Here is a 12,866-nt window from a genome sequence, read left to right on the forward strand (position 1 = left end):
TCAACTTTTGTTGCTTTTCATTTTTTCCCTTTCATTGTTAATTCTGAAGTGTTTTAACAGTTGTGATTAAAACTGATTCCTATGAGTTTAGGTACTGCGCATTTTCACTGTGCATCCCTCAGTGTAACTGTGTTTGTAACACGCCATTCAGCCAGTGAAATGCAGCAATACAGGCAGAGAGCTCAGCTGCTTTGGTGTTAGGTGTTGTTGCAAAGGAGCATAGCACATGCTGTTAGAGGCTCTGTAGAAGTGGATGTGCTCTGCCTAGAAGGTTTCTTTCCCCAAAGGTAGTAGTAAGGTAAAAAACTTATCTGGTAGCATCCAGGTAAGAATCTCCTCCTTCAGTGGGGCTATCTTCTGTTGATCCATTTATTTTACGGTAATATTGTTATTTTATGATTCTCACGAGTGTTTTTTCTATTTCTGAGCCACTTAAAGCATGCACTTACTCCAGCAGTGATGCCATGCAGGAGTTGCCTTAGCTGTAGCGGTGTTACACACTGCAATCCAAACAGCTTTAGGTCTAAATGTAATCTTTTTCAGGCGTAGGTGCTGCTTCTTGTGCAAACCTTTTGTTGTGGTTTAACCTGGACATCTCTACGTAGCTGTGCTGCGCCAATTAAAGTAGGACCTATTTTAGTAGTGGTGTATCACTAGAGGTTTGTGCAACTGCCTCCATGTGTATTTGCTTAATACCGTGTGGCTCCTACTACTTGCATCACTGCAGTGATTTAAAAAAATAAAACCCATGCATAAACAGAAAAGTGAGGTTTGTTGTTAAATGTATCCTTTAGTAAAATCCTTAGCAAACCATTACAGACAGGTGTACTGCCAGTGACTTTTGCCGCAGCTCTGCTCTCTGCTTTCGTCACGAAGCTTATGTGACTGGGCTTCTCCAGGGCAGGACAGAACTGCCTTGCAGACCCATATTTCCAGTCGTTCGACCGGCTGTAACTAGCGGGGCTTACAAAAAAACCCTATCTTTTTCACTTTGGGGCAGGCCATTCGGTGCCTTTCCGCGGCCGGGCCATTGCAGGGCGCCTGCGCTCGCAGGCGCCGGGCCTGGCCGCGGGGCCCGGGGAAAGCCGCGGTCCCTCCGGCTGCGTTTCCTCACCTCTACCCGGGCAAGAGCCAGCCCCAGGTCCCGATGTGGGGGCTCCGCGAGGGGAAGCCGGTCTAGCTCTGCTGGGCGGAGCGGGCGAGCCGAGCCGCACAGGAAGGGAAGTGAGCTCAGGCTCACCGGAAATCCCGCCCGCGCCGCGGCCTGTGTTTGCGCTGCGGGCAGAGAAAGGAGCAGAGCGCTTGCCGTGGCCCAGCTGAGCCTGCCGCACGTAACGGGGCCGAGCCATGTCGGACCAGGTACGAGTGCCGCTGGCCCCGGCCGACCGATCGCCGGGGTCTCGGGGTAGCTGCTGCTGGGCGCGGGAAGGTGGCGCGGTAGCGGCAGGCCCCGCAGATTGGGGGGTGCGGGAGGAGCTGCCTGCGCTCCCCCCTTCACCTTCCCCAGCTATAGCGGAGCAGCCCCGGCCCGGCCCCGCGCTCTGTGAGGGATGCCCTGGGGCGAGCGGAGCCGCGGCCGCCCGTGGGGCGCCGGGAGGAATGTTGCCCTCGGGGAGTGTGTGTCTAGGGGGGTGCCGATCTCCGGCCTCGGCCAAACTCTGCCTGCAGCCCGCCACTCCTCCCTCGCTTTGCTTTAGTCCCCCTTTTCCCTTCGTTCAGGGTGTTTCGGTAGGAGCACGGGGCGGGCTCCAAGAGGGGGATACTCGGGGCCGGGGGTGGCGTCCGACCGGAGCGCGGACGGCTTCGCAGGGCTCCGGGGCGGGATCGCCGCCGGGGCAGTCCTGGCCCTGGAAACCCGGGAGTGCAGCGAGGGGTGAGCTGTGTTGCACATTTGTTTCCTTTCGTTTTCCGTTCCCCATCTGCGTGGTAGGATGCTCTTGTCCCGGAGCAGGCTTTGTGCGGGTTAGGCGAGATCTCCAGGTCCTCTGTTTGCCCTAGGAATGCAGAAGGAGGGGGGGAAACGCCAGCCGTTCTTAGCTGAGCGTTGCTTCCCTACATTAAATGCGCTGCCCTTCACCAAGACTCTGTCCTGCCTTCAGTCCTTGTATATCATTATATTCCTGTCAGTTCTGACTTCTCAACAGGGACTTAAATAGTTCCTTGTACTGCAAGTTCCTGGCTTGTTTGGTATGGCATGCGTACAGTCTTTTGCTTACAACTATTGCTGTAGGCTATGTGACCTGCTGGTGGGAAATGAAAACATCACTGCGTTTTTAATTTGTGTTCTGTTTTGCTTTATTTTTATATTGCCTTTATGTGGCAGTGTTTTCTAACTTTGTAATGACGGTTTGACTTTGGAAAAAATAATGTCAGTATCTACAAATCTTTCTTATAGGGCCGTGAAGTCAGGAATAGTACCGTTGCCAGCCAGGAAATGAAAAGTATGAAAAGACAAGGCTAAGCTTAGTATGTAGCGTCTGCTTTGAGGAATAGCCGTGATACATTATGACCGGTGAATAGAAACCATTGCTGTATATGCTGGTGGTCTTTCTCCCCGCCCCCAGCTTTCAAGCACAATGCAACTGGTGAGGATAGTGCTGCTGCCTATGTCTGCCTGTGAGAGTGCAGCGAGCACAGCTGCTGCTTGCATCCATTAGGACACGTTTCCAGTTACTAAAATCTGTGAAAGTAGCTGCATAAAAAAAAAAGAAAGCAAATTTTGAATTAGATTTTATAGACTGATCTTCACGTGATCCACTCTGTAGCTGTCTGCATTTGTGAACTCAGGCATGTTTTTAACACATAGCAGCTTTCATTAGGTAATTCCTTATCCAGGCAAGTTCAAAACACATACATACGTACTTGTTCTTTGGGACTGCTTGAAGCATGTAAAATCCAGTGTATGTGATAACCTTTTTGGATACAGATCTTAAAGGGATTTTAATAAGGACCTTGATATCTTTATTTTTTTAATAGAGAAGCTAAATGTTATATCATGTCATTCACTTCTGGGGGACTGTATAACAAGAGCTAAACAGATGCTCAAGTAATAGCATAACGTAGGGTAACATGGCACTGTAAATCTCATTCCTCTGTTCATCAATCCCATGGGAATAATTTGATTACCAAAAATTGTGGAATGCTCACAGGGGTGTCTTTTTGGCCCTGGAATAAGAGGACATAATTTGTCACCAGTTACAACAATTTTGGATTCGTCTTTTCAGTATAAATAAGGAAGCATGCTTGATTTAGTTACCTTGTTTCCGATAGGAAATTAACTTTTATAAGGAAAAACACTTGCAAGGAGGACAGACTTCAAAACAAAAATATACCTGTGTTCTTGGTGGGATCTTAGCAGCAATAAAAAGCATAGTTTTTCCCCTCCTTTCAAGGGTCTCTAGCTGTTTTTGATTTAATTGAATCTAGATGATGGTATTCTTATCTGTCAATGTACTACTAATGAACAATGCTGTAGTTTGTATGCACTTTTCCACTCCTGTAACAAATGTAACAGTGTATTTACTGTGTTAAGTGTGTTGCAGTCCTGTTCCTTTAGTAATTTTGGTTTTGTTGTTTATTTTTTTAAAGCTTATCTAAAGTGTGCTGAGTACAGGGTGGGTTTTTTTTTCAAGTTTGGACGTTATAGTCTGAGCACTTCAGAAAATTGGAGGAGGAGATTTGCAATATACTACCTTACAGCATTTGTTTTATATCTTCACTAGTTGCAATAGCAATACCAGTGTGTTTCATCCAAGATGTGCTTTTTAGGGTCTTGAATTTAATGTTGATATATAAATGTGAGAGTCCTAGGAGCCTCATTTTGTGCTATTTAGGAAAACTGTGGAATATGGAGCCTTTAAAACTTAAAGCATCTAACGAAAAGTTAGAACTTGGGGTGCCGTGGTATTCCTGTTCTGTTTGTATGATAGTCCTTTTTCTTATATACTGTTTCATGTGATACCCTAGACAGCAGTTTTTTTCACCAGTTCTTTTCACAGTGCAAGTCAGTCTGGAGGCTTTGCTTTCAGATTGCTGATCCAGGATTTTGTTAGTGAATGCTTGTAGTTTAGTAACTCTGCAATCTCCTTGCTTTCTTTGTTCTTAAGTGGTTTTTGTGCTGGCTTTACCATTTGGCATTGAATGGCGCAGTATAGCTCACTGACAAAATGCAGGGAGCTGTTTCAGACTTGCTGGGTCTTGTGTTCTGACTTCAAATATTTTGGCTTTTTTTTTTTTTTTTTAAGTTTCAGTTATTGGGATTGTCAACATTGATTTGATCTTACTTCTCTTGAAATTACAGCTCTGTTTGCTCCTATTTCATGGGTGAGAGGTTGCTGGGGCTTTAAACAAGCATCTTTGTGGTGTTAACAATTCAAAACTCCAGATCCCTTTGCTTTTTTCGACTGTTTGCTCCTTCCCCTATGCATGTTTAGTACTAGAGCCCTCCTTCCCTGCGGATAGGAATCAAACATCTTATGAGTCATTGCTTTCCACTCATGCTGGCCAGAGGCTCTGTCATAGTAGCTATGATGATTTGTAATACCTTGTACAAGATGATTTATTTTGGAAAGCTCAGTAGGTAGATCTGTTACAATGCACAGAACTCTATCAACTGCTACAAATGCCTCTACTCATGAGATAATATGCTGTTATGCAACTTGGTTTTTATACAAAGTAAACTAAGTGACTGATCTGAAATGTCATGTAAAGGGACAGGATGTTCTTACAAGTTCCTTCAGTGATAGCAAAGCAGGAGATAGTTTTGAAGTTACAGACTTCAGATCTATAGATATTTGAATCTCCCCAGTTCCTAGGGGCTGCCAATCCTGCATATAAAAATTAAAACTGCTGTTTGTGTAAGATATAAGAACAAGTTGCAGATTCTTGGTTTTGTTTCTCTTTTTAGTCAAGAGTGGAAACTAGTGTATATTTTATTCCTGCAAATAAGCCAAGGAGATTAGAGTTTAGATATGTTAGAAAGGGAAAACTTTGGTGGGGAGCACAGCTGCTGTGCTATGGAAGACTCCTTTCACACTTCAGAAGTGACTTGCTTGGAGACCTGAGAGTGTTTGGTTTCTTGGAAGCTTGAGGTCAGTTGTTGGATTTGACCTTAAAGGGTGATGAATCAGTCTCAGCAGTCCATGTTGTGCCAGGTAAGTATTTAAAAAAACCCAACAGTATTGAAACCAGGGTTATCCATATAGAGCCTCTGGGTCATCCTTTTTGTCATTGCAGAAACTGAGTGGATCTGGCTTGAGGCAGCGAGTCAAACTGATGCAAATAGCAGGTTCCTCTCTCCTTTTCTCCAGATGGATACTGGTACAGATAAGGAAGGTGTTTGCAGGCTTTGCTCCTTGCCATTCCCTGAATTTTAACTTTCAAAGGAGTTGTGCATGTTTAACTTCTCTAAGAGGGAAAGGGAATCTTGAAAAGACCTGTCTGCCGTTTTAATACAGAGATAGAGACATATCTGGATGGACTTAATACAGAAGGCTAGTATGTGGTTTTGGTGCTTGATCCTAAAGTTCAACCAAACAAAGGATATTTCTGTATACTCAGCAAAAAGCCCCTTTAGGGCTGGAAAACCTTACGTGTGTTTTGCTTGTTTTGTCTGCTGTGTTAAGCAGGAAGATATACAGGAAGATTTGAAACATGATCAGCAGGGTATCCTTGTTTCTGATTACTTCACAAGATTTCATCAAGCACCATCTGGACCTGAGGCAGCGTCTGTGTAAAATTCCTTTGTGCTGCAGTGGAACATAACTGAGGCCTGATCCAGAATATGTAGTGACAGGCAAGGGATGGGGTAGTAGTGCCTGATCTCTCACTTGTCTTATCTATCAGCAGCTGACACAAAAACTTTGATGTCTTTGATTCATGTCTTGCAGAACAAACACTTAAAGCATTTTGCTGGGCTGTAGTGCTCAATGAAGCAAGTGAATCAAACTTGTCTGTACAATTAATTTTTATCCTGAAAAGATATCAAAACACTATAGTTCTTAGAAGTGCAACTTTTAAGAATTGTGTTCTTAAAACAAACATGCTGGAAGGAAGCTGTTACTTAATGTTGTTGTGTTGCCATAGAAAAGATGGAGGCAGACCATCCTGTTGAAGGTAGTGGCTGCTGTTGACGCAATAGACTGAAAAATGTTTGTTTGGTTCACTCTCTTTACACTGACAGGGTGCCACAAATGCTTAGTCTCCTTGTGGTGTTCTTTTATCTGTCAAATATCTGACCTTCTTGGTACACTTCCTGTATTTCTTTTTTGCAGACTGCTTGTTGACTAGGAGTTACTGTTATAAGACCATGCTTATCATTTTTGCATCTCTTACGTTCTTCACAGTGTTTCTCTTCCATCATTAACTAAACTTCACAAACAGGTAGCCTTTTCATAATACTATGATGCTGTTATTTTCACACAGAGAAAGAAAGAAAGGAGGTGCCTTCCATAGTCTGAGTAATAAAGAGGATGACAGCTGTCATGCTGTCCTGTGAAAATAACAAAGTGTTGAACTGATTTTTTTAATGTTTTTCCTTCAGGAAGCAAAACCTTCAGCTGAGGACTTGGGAGATAAGAAAGAAGGGGAATATATTAAACTCAAAGTCATTGGGCAGGTGAGTTTTTACATAATGACTTGTTGACATTTGTTGGAGCTATGAGGTTTTGTATTGTAGAAATGAACAAATGAAAGTTGGTATTTTCAGTTCATTGTGGATCCTCCACTGCCAGAAACTACTGATCAATTGCCAGTAGGGTGTGTTAGTATACTCTCTGTGATAGTTTGGTTGTTTTGTGGGTTTTTTGTTGTTGTTTTGTTTGGTTGGGTTTGTAATGTTTTGTTTTCTTAAAGCTTGAGTAACTTATCCCTATGACTCAGGATTTGGTCAGTCTGATCCGAGTCTTACAACAAGGGGACCTGATACGTTGAGGAATTAACTTACGTAATGATATAAATGAAACATGTTGCAAATTTGATAAATTAAGGTCTTCAGAGTTCGTGGAGTAGCCTAAGCATGAGGTCAGCTTTCTTGGACAGGGATAGGAAGGGAATTCTCTTTTATGTTCCAGATGATAATGGTGGACTATAAATCTGAATTCATATTGTGTTGGAATGCGAATGCTGAGATCCTTCTTGGACAGAAGTCCTTCTGTGCAAAGAACCCTTATAGCCCATATGGCTTAACTCAGTATTGTTTATTGGAGTATTAGCATGATTGCTGTGCTGTTTTTACTGGAGACAGATGACTTCAAGTAGGACTAACTCAAACTAGCTTACCTGTTGCTGCTTTAATCAGCAATGATGAGAACACATTCAAAAGCTGAATGTGACTCACATGCTTTTTGCACAGAATGTCTTGCAGAGTGTTTTATCTGTAGCCATTTTCACAGTTGTAGTTATTCGTATCTTATAGCTGGCAGGGAGGACTATAGAATGAGACCTGAGATTTCTCCTTAGGTTAGTGGTGTGTTGCCAAATCTGCCTTCATCCTAACTTTTAGGTAATTACTCTAATTGAATGAGGTTTTGTATGTATTTTGAAGTGCAAGCTTTAACTTGTCTATTTTGAAATCTTTGAGCAGAAGTCCCCTGCATATGTATGTTTGTGTTTCATAAGCACATCAGCTGGGTAAAGATGGAAGCACAGACTGAACCATAAATGTTTTTTTGTACTTGTAAATCAAAAACCTCCACAGTGAGCCTAAGGCTATACTATGCCATCTGTTTTAAAATGGAGCTTTCTGTGGAAGTGTATGATGAATTTAGTGACTGATAAATCATCCTGGAGGTTCATGTTATGATGTACTGAGGTATACATGATGATAGTTAAACTGCATTTTGTGTTAATTTTACATAAGCTTTTCTTAATGGAAGTCTTAAAATCAGCATCGATAAAATAAGCAATTACTACAAAGAGAGTAACTTTTTTCTTTCCTGTTCTTAGGACAGCAGTGAAATTCACTTCAAGGTGAAAATGACAACACACCTCAAGAAACTCAAAGAATCATACTGTCAAAGACAGGTTTGTGAAACAATGCCACTGTCTTTAAAAGAGAATTAAAAAGCCAAGCACTTTAGCTTTACTTTTCCACTGTTCTTTCAAATAAAGACATTTGTTGAGACAGTCAAGCTATTGTCTAGTTACCAGAAAAAAAAAAGGTATCTGACAGTACAAATACAATGGGTCTCCTCATTTCTTCTGACAAGTTAAGGTATTTCTGTTTAAGATGATTGTGAATTTTGTAGTAAGTTACTGTTTGAAAACATGTGGTGGCTGCTCAGAAGATGCAGAAGCTACATTTTAAAATGCCTGGGCATGCATTTATATTTCCTGTAAAATCTCCCATCTCCATGTGAAATTCCCCTAAAGCTGTAGAATACTGCAGTTCAGGATGAGAGCTGCCTTAGGCATTGTTACAGCCATTGATATGGTAATTGATTAACACTAGCTGTTATGCCCGAAGTTAAAGAAATCTGCAACATTAATTGTGAATGTAGGTAAATAGTAACTATTGTTACAGAACAAAAATAGATCTCCAGATTCAGTGGAGATACTGTGGATTCACTGCTGCTATTTCCAGGAGCCCTGGCCTAGTTTACCTCCAGCTTTGGGGTTAGATGCCTTGTGTGGCTTAAAAACTAATATTTTGGGAGTTTTCATAATAGCTTAAGACAAGTTGAACTTTTCAATTGAAGTCTTTCGTAGACTGGGTTATTTATTCTATGCTCTTGAAATAGGAGGAAAGAAAGGATTAAACGCTAAGTATCTTTGTAGCCGAATCTAAATGATTAAAATTGTGATTAACTTGGAAAACTTGAAGTACGCTCTTGGAAATAATGAATGCAGCAGTCTCACTGACTGTGTGGAATTCTTTTTAAGAAAGAAATAATTGTTTGAATGAGCACAGGTATGTCTATCTCTGGGCTGAGTTCTGGAGAGTCTGTGATTTCCTTCATGAGTAGTCAGTATGGTTTTTGGTGTCAAGTAGCCTTTCTCTGGTAAAGGAACCATGCACATGGCCAGAGGGAATTGTTGGAACAGTGTGAAGAGCTGTTCTTTCCTGTGAGTTTTTCTGCCTAGTTATTTGCAAGCAGTGCTTCTGAGATCTAATTGATGCACAAGACTGATCATATTCCACTTGCATTTGTTTTGCTCACAACCTGAAAGAGAAGAAAAAGATGATGTGTTTGCCTCATCTGTTGAGGTGAAGTATGATACCGTGCCGTAACACAGGCACACTGTACCACAGACATGTGGCAAGTTGATTTACCGCTGGGATGCTCCTTTCTCCTTGTTTGAATCTCATTCCTTTTTCTCTCCCTCAGCTCTGCTCTTTCTTGTCCCCAGTGTAGAGCTTTTGCAGAACTGATAATGGTAGAGGCTTCTATTCCTTCCCGTGGTGATAAAAGATTGGGAATGCAAGGATAGGAGTTCATGAAGTAAATATCACGTTCCTTCTCTTGTCTCAGCATCTTTAATAAGGCTGATGTGCGGTTCAGAAAAGACTGGGCCTTCATGTGTGATGTCTTGGAAGGGAGGGTGTAGTCAGTAATTATAAATAAACAAAGATGGTGGGGGGAAGCTAAGTAAAATTCCAAGTTGTTGAGATAGAACTCCAATGAGACTTTGGAATAAACATGTATTTTAGCACTATCATGCTCCTTGAGTCACTTTGTAGTTTACATGGTTGCAACAGAATAGCTGAGCTCTCTGTGTAACAGGAACTAACACTTTTTTCTTGACTTTCACATGTGTTGCTTTTATTAAAAATGTTTTTTCTTGTAAATCCATAGAAGTTTCAGTAAGTTCTGTGTTTTTTTTTTTCTTGTACATCTGTTCCTTTTTTTAGGGTGTTCCAATGAATTCACTCAGGTTCCTTTTCGAGGGTCAGAGAATTACTGATAATCATACCCCCAAGGAGGTGAGTTTCTTTCTAGAGTAAGTGCTACATAGTTCACTGGAGAAACTAAACACCACATTGGTTAGTTGCTGTGTTCTGCTAGACTGTTAACCAGAATTAAAGTGTTTCTTTAAATATGGCCAACTTTGTTGACTACATTTAGTCAAATATACTCTGACTATATTTGTCTATAGACTATATTTGCCTCACCTAGGATCTTTAATAAGGCCAGTATGCAGTTGAGAAAGATTGGTTGGACCTTCATGTATAATCTTGTCTCAGAAGGGAGGGTATAGTCACTGCTTACCAGAGAGAAAGGAAAAAAAACTTCAGGGAATTTCCCAGTTGTTGAGCTAGAACTTCAGTGTAACTTTGGAATAAATATGTATTTAATTCACATTTATTACATGAAAGTGTAAATAAACAGAGAACTGATTACTTCTGCTGTCTAGTGACTACCACCAATTGTTATGACAAAGCAGGAAGAAACGCTTATAATAATATAATAACCTTCTGAAAAATCAAACTTGTGTACCATGAAATTGAACAAGTTACCCTCTTGAAGACAGCAGTCATAACCAGGCTTTGAGTTTCAAACTGTAGGTCTTAGCTGTTTTGTTGAGCTAGTGGTGTGCTATATATAATTCATGTGGCTGTACAGCTCATGCATTCACTGTGATGATGGTTATGTTCCTGTGCATCTGTTGCCTGAGAAGAAGGGGTTTAGGGAAAGGTAAAGCTAGCCACTTCCAGGCTGATGTTTATTATTCCACAAGTGGATTTTGACTTCATGATAAAGGTTTTTCTTTGACTGAGATGTATAAGACTGAAGGAAAAGGACTAAAATCATGAGTGTTGGCTAGTGAGATGGCAACTAAAATTTTTTTCACCTCTTTGATGAATTACAAGGAAACAGAGGAACAAACCATCGTATAACTTGTCTAGGACCTGCTCTGAATTCAGTACACCAGATTTATAACAATTATATGCTGTTTTTTTCTGTTCTTACAGCTGGGGATGGAGGAGGAAGATGTGATTGAAGTTTATCAGGAACAGACGGGGGGTCACTCAACAATTTAGATCCTTCTGTTTGTTTTCTCCCCCCTTAATCCTTTTTTATTTTTAAATAATAGTTCTTTTGTAATGTGGTGTTCAACACTGAATTGAAACTGGCACCCATCTCTGGGAGTTTATTTTCAAGCGTCTGGTATTTTGAATTCTCGTGCTCATTATACACTATTGTTTCTGTTTTCATTGTGCTGAACTTCTGTGATCCAGCTGCAGCCTTGCTCCCCTCTTCCCTTCTGCCCCCCTCCCTTTAGAAATACACGTACACACATGCATTTGTATGTTCACTAGGTTCGTGCATTTCAGGCACGAAGGCTGTAAGATCTGCCAGGTGGGCGAGTGTTCTTAATGACTTCCATATCTGCCCTGAAGTTTTGATGTGTGACTGTTTCACTCCTGGACTATAACTTTCAGTGCGAGATGAAGTTTTTCAGAGAACTAAACTGTGGAGAAATTGTGTATCCATAACTCAGAGCTATTTTGCTTAAATTGTGCTGATGGCCCAATGAAGAAGATTACCAAGTTGGAAATGGAAAAACTAGAACTGTTGTCAACTGTACCTTGCTCCAGAGGTGGCTTTGCTGAAGACATAAAATTGAAAACCCTAACGATTCTTAAATCTTGCCAGAAGAGCCCAGAAGCATTTTAACTTCATATAGCAATTAGTACACGCAGGTATTCGTGCAGGAATGTTCACAACAGACAACTGGTGTTACTTTGACACTCTTTGTTTGTACCTTTTGGCCTGGGACGTGGGTTTTGAATGGACATTGTCTGTACCAGCTTCATTCAAAATAAACAAGAAAAACAATTTTATAAACAACTTGTATTTTCTTTTCAAGTGTTTGGAAATGAGCTATATGATAGGAAGTTATAATTAGGGCATGCTTTTCCAGTAACTATATGCTGAAGCCAGGGAAAAAATGTGCCCTTTAAATATACCTCATTAAAAAAAAAAACAAACCTGACAACCCAACAACTTTTTTCTGCTTGCCCCAGTGAAATACTTGATCTGCTTGGTTTGCAGGTGACTATTTGAGACTACTATCTGTGTTTTTCTTGTTAGAGAATATTCACATACAGCTACATAGAACTTCATGCACAAAAGTTAAACTGAAAATGCAGCTTGGAAGGAAATACGAAGATGGGTTTTAATGTTTACATTTCATATGATCATGGTACCATTAATCTCTCTGTGTCTATGATGGATGACAACAGTTTATCAGGCATCTTGAAGGTCGATTTCATGTTCTGGCTTAGTTGCAGGTTCTAAATGGTCAGTTTGAGAGCACGTTACTGGTTATGAAAGCTGAGATGGGAGGTTGTGGGCAGAGTAGTGTGGGCAGAAGACTTCTGCACTGCCCCTGCTTCACCTTTTCTACAGATAAATAGGATTCATGTATGGGTGGGTAAACCAAGTTCACTATGAATGCCAACTTCATTTAAAGATGCATTTTAGTGCTGGCATACTTGGAAGAAATTGCATATTTTGAATTATTACCTTTTGCTGTAAAGCTAGAAATGCATTTTCTTTCATGCTTGTGGTTTGTGTCCTGTTTCTGATTTAGTAATACTTTTGTACACATAGTTGCAATAAGCAATTTTTTTAAAGATTAAAATTCTTGTTTAAAAAATATCAGAATATGGGGTTTTATTGAAGTATTTGATGTAATTCAATTCTTAGGGGGAAGAGGGATTTCTGCTGGGATGTAGAATGATGTGGCTTCTTTGCCCTTTTTTCCAGTGTTTTAGAATAGTAAATACATCTGCTTCAGAATACCAGAAATAAAACAGCCTTGTGATTACTATCAATTCATCTTCTAATTTTAATTTATATAATGCTCTTGGTAAACAAATTCCTATTATTGCCCTTTGGCAAATTAGGATCTGAGGCTCA

The 12,866-nt window shown here is 40.8% G+C and overlaps 1 protein-coding gene across 1 annotated transcript; it reads left to right on the forward strand.

The window, feature by feature from the left end:
- The first annotated feature begins 1,052 nt into the window (after positions 1 to 1,052).
- Positions 1,053 to 12,586, forward strand: SUMO1 (small ubiquitin like modifier 1). The gene is made up of 5 exons (XM_080621520.1): positions 1,053 to 1,359; positions 6,542 to 6,616; positions 7,945 to 8,022; positions 9,851 to 9,922; positions 10,913 to 12,586. Exons 1-5 carry the CDS (start codon positions 1,348 to 1,350, stop codon positions 10,979 to 10,981), a joined length of 306 nt encoding a protein of 101 aa, XP_080477646.1. The 5' UTR covers positions 1,053 to 1,347; the 3' UTR covers positions 10,982 to 12,586.
- The last annotated feature ends 280 nt before the right edge of the window (positions 12,587 to 12,866 follow it).

The sequence above is a fragment of the Psittacula echo genome (assembly GCF_963264785.1).
Source record: "Psittacula echo genome assembly, chromosome: 6".
In the NCBI taxonomy this organism is placed as follows: domain Eukaryota; kingdom Metazoa; phylum Chordata; class Aves; order Psittaciformes; family Psittacidae; genus Psittacula; species Psittacula echo.

Bases quoted from the DNA above. Each gene is read 5' to 3' on its own strand.
- SUMO1 (XM_080621520.1), top strand. The intron at 6,617-7,944 runs GTGAGTTTTTAC...TCCTGTTCTTAG, and splicing joins AACTCAAAGTCATTGGGCAG to GACAGCAGTGAAATTCACTT. The intron at 8,023-9,850 runs GTTTGTGAAACA...TCCTTTTTTTAG, and splicing joins AATCATACTGTCAAAGACAG to GGTGTTCCAATGAATTCACT.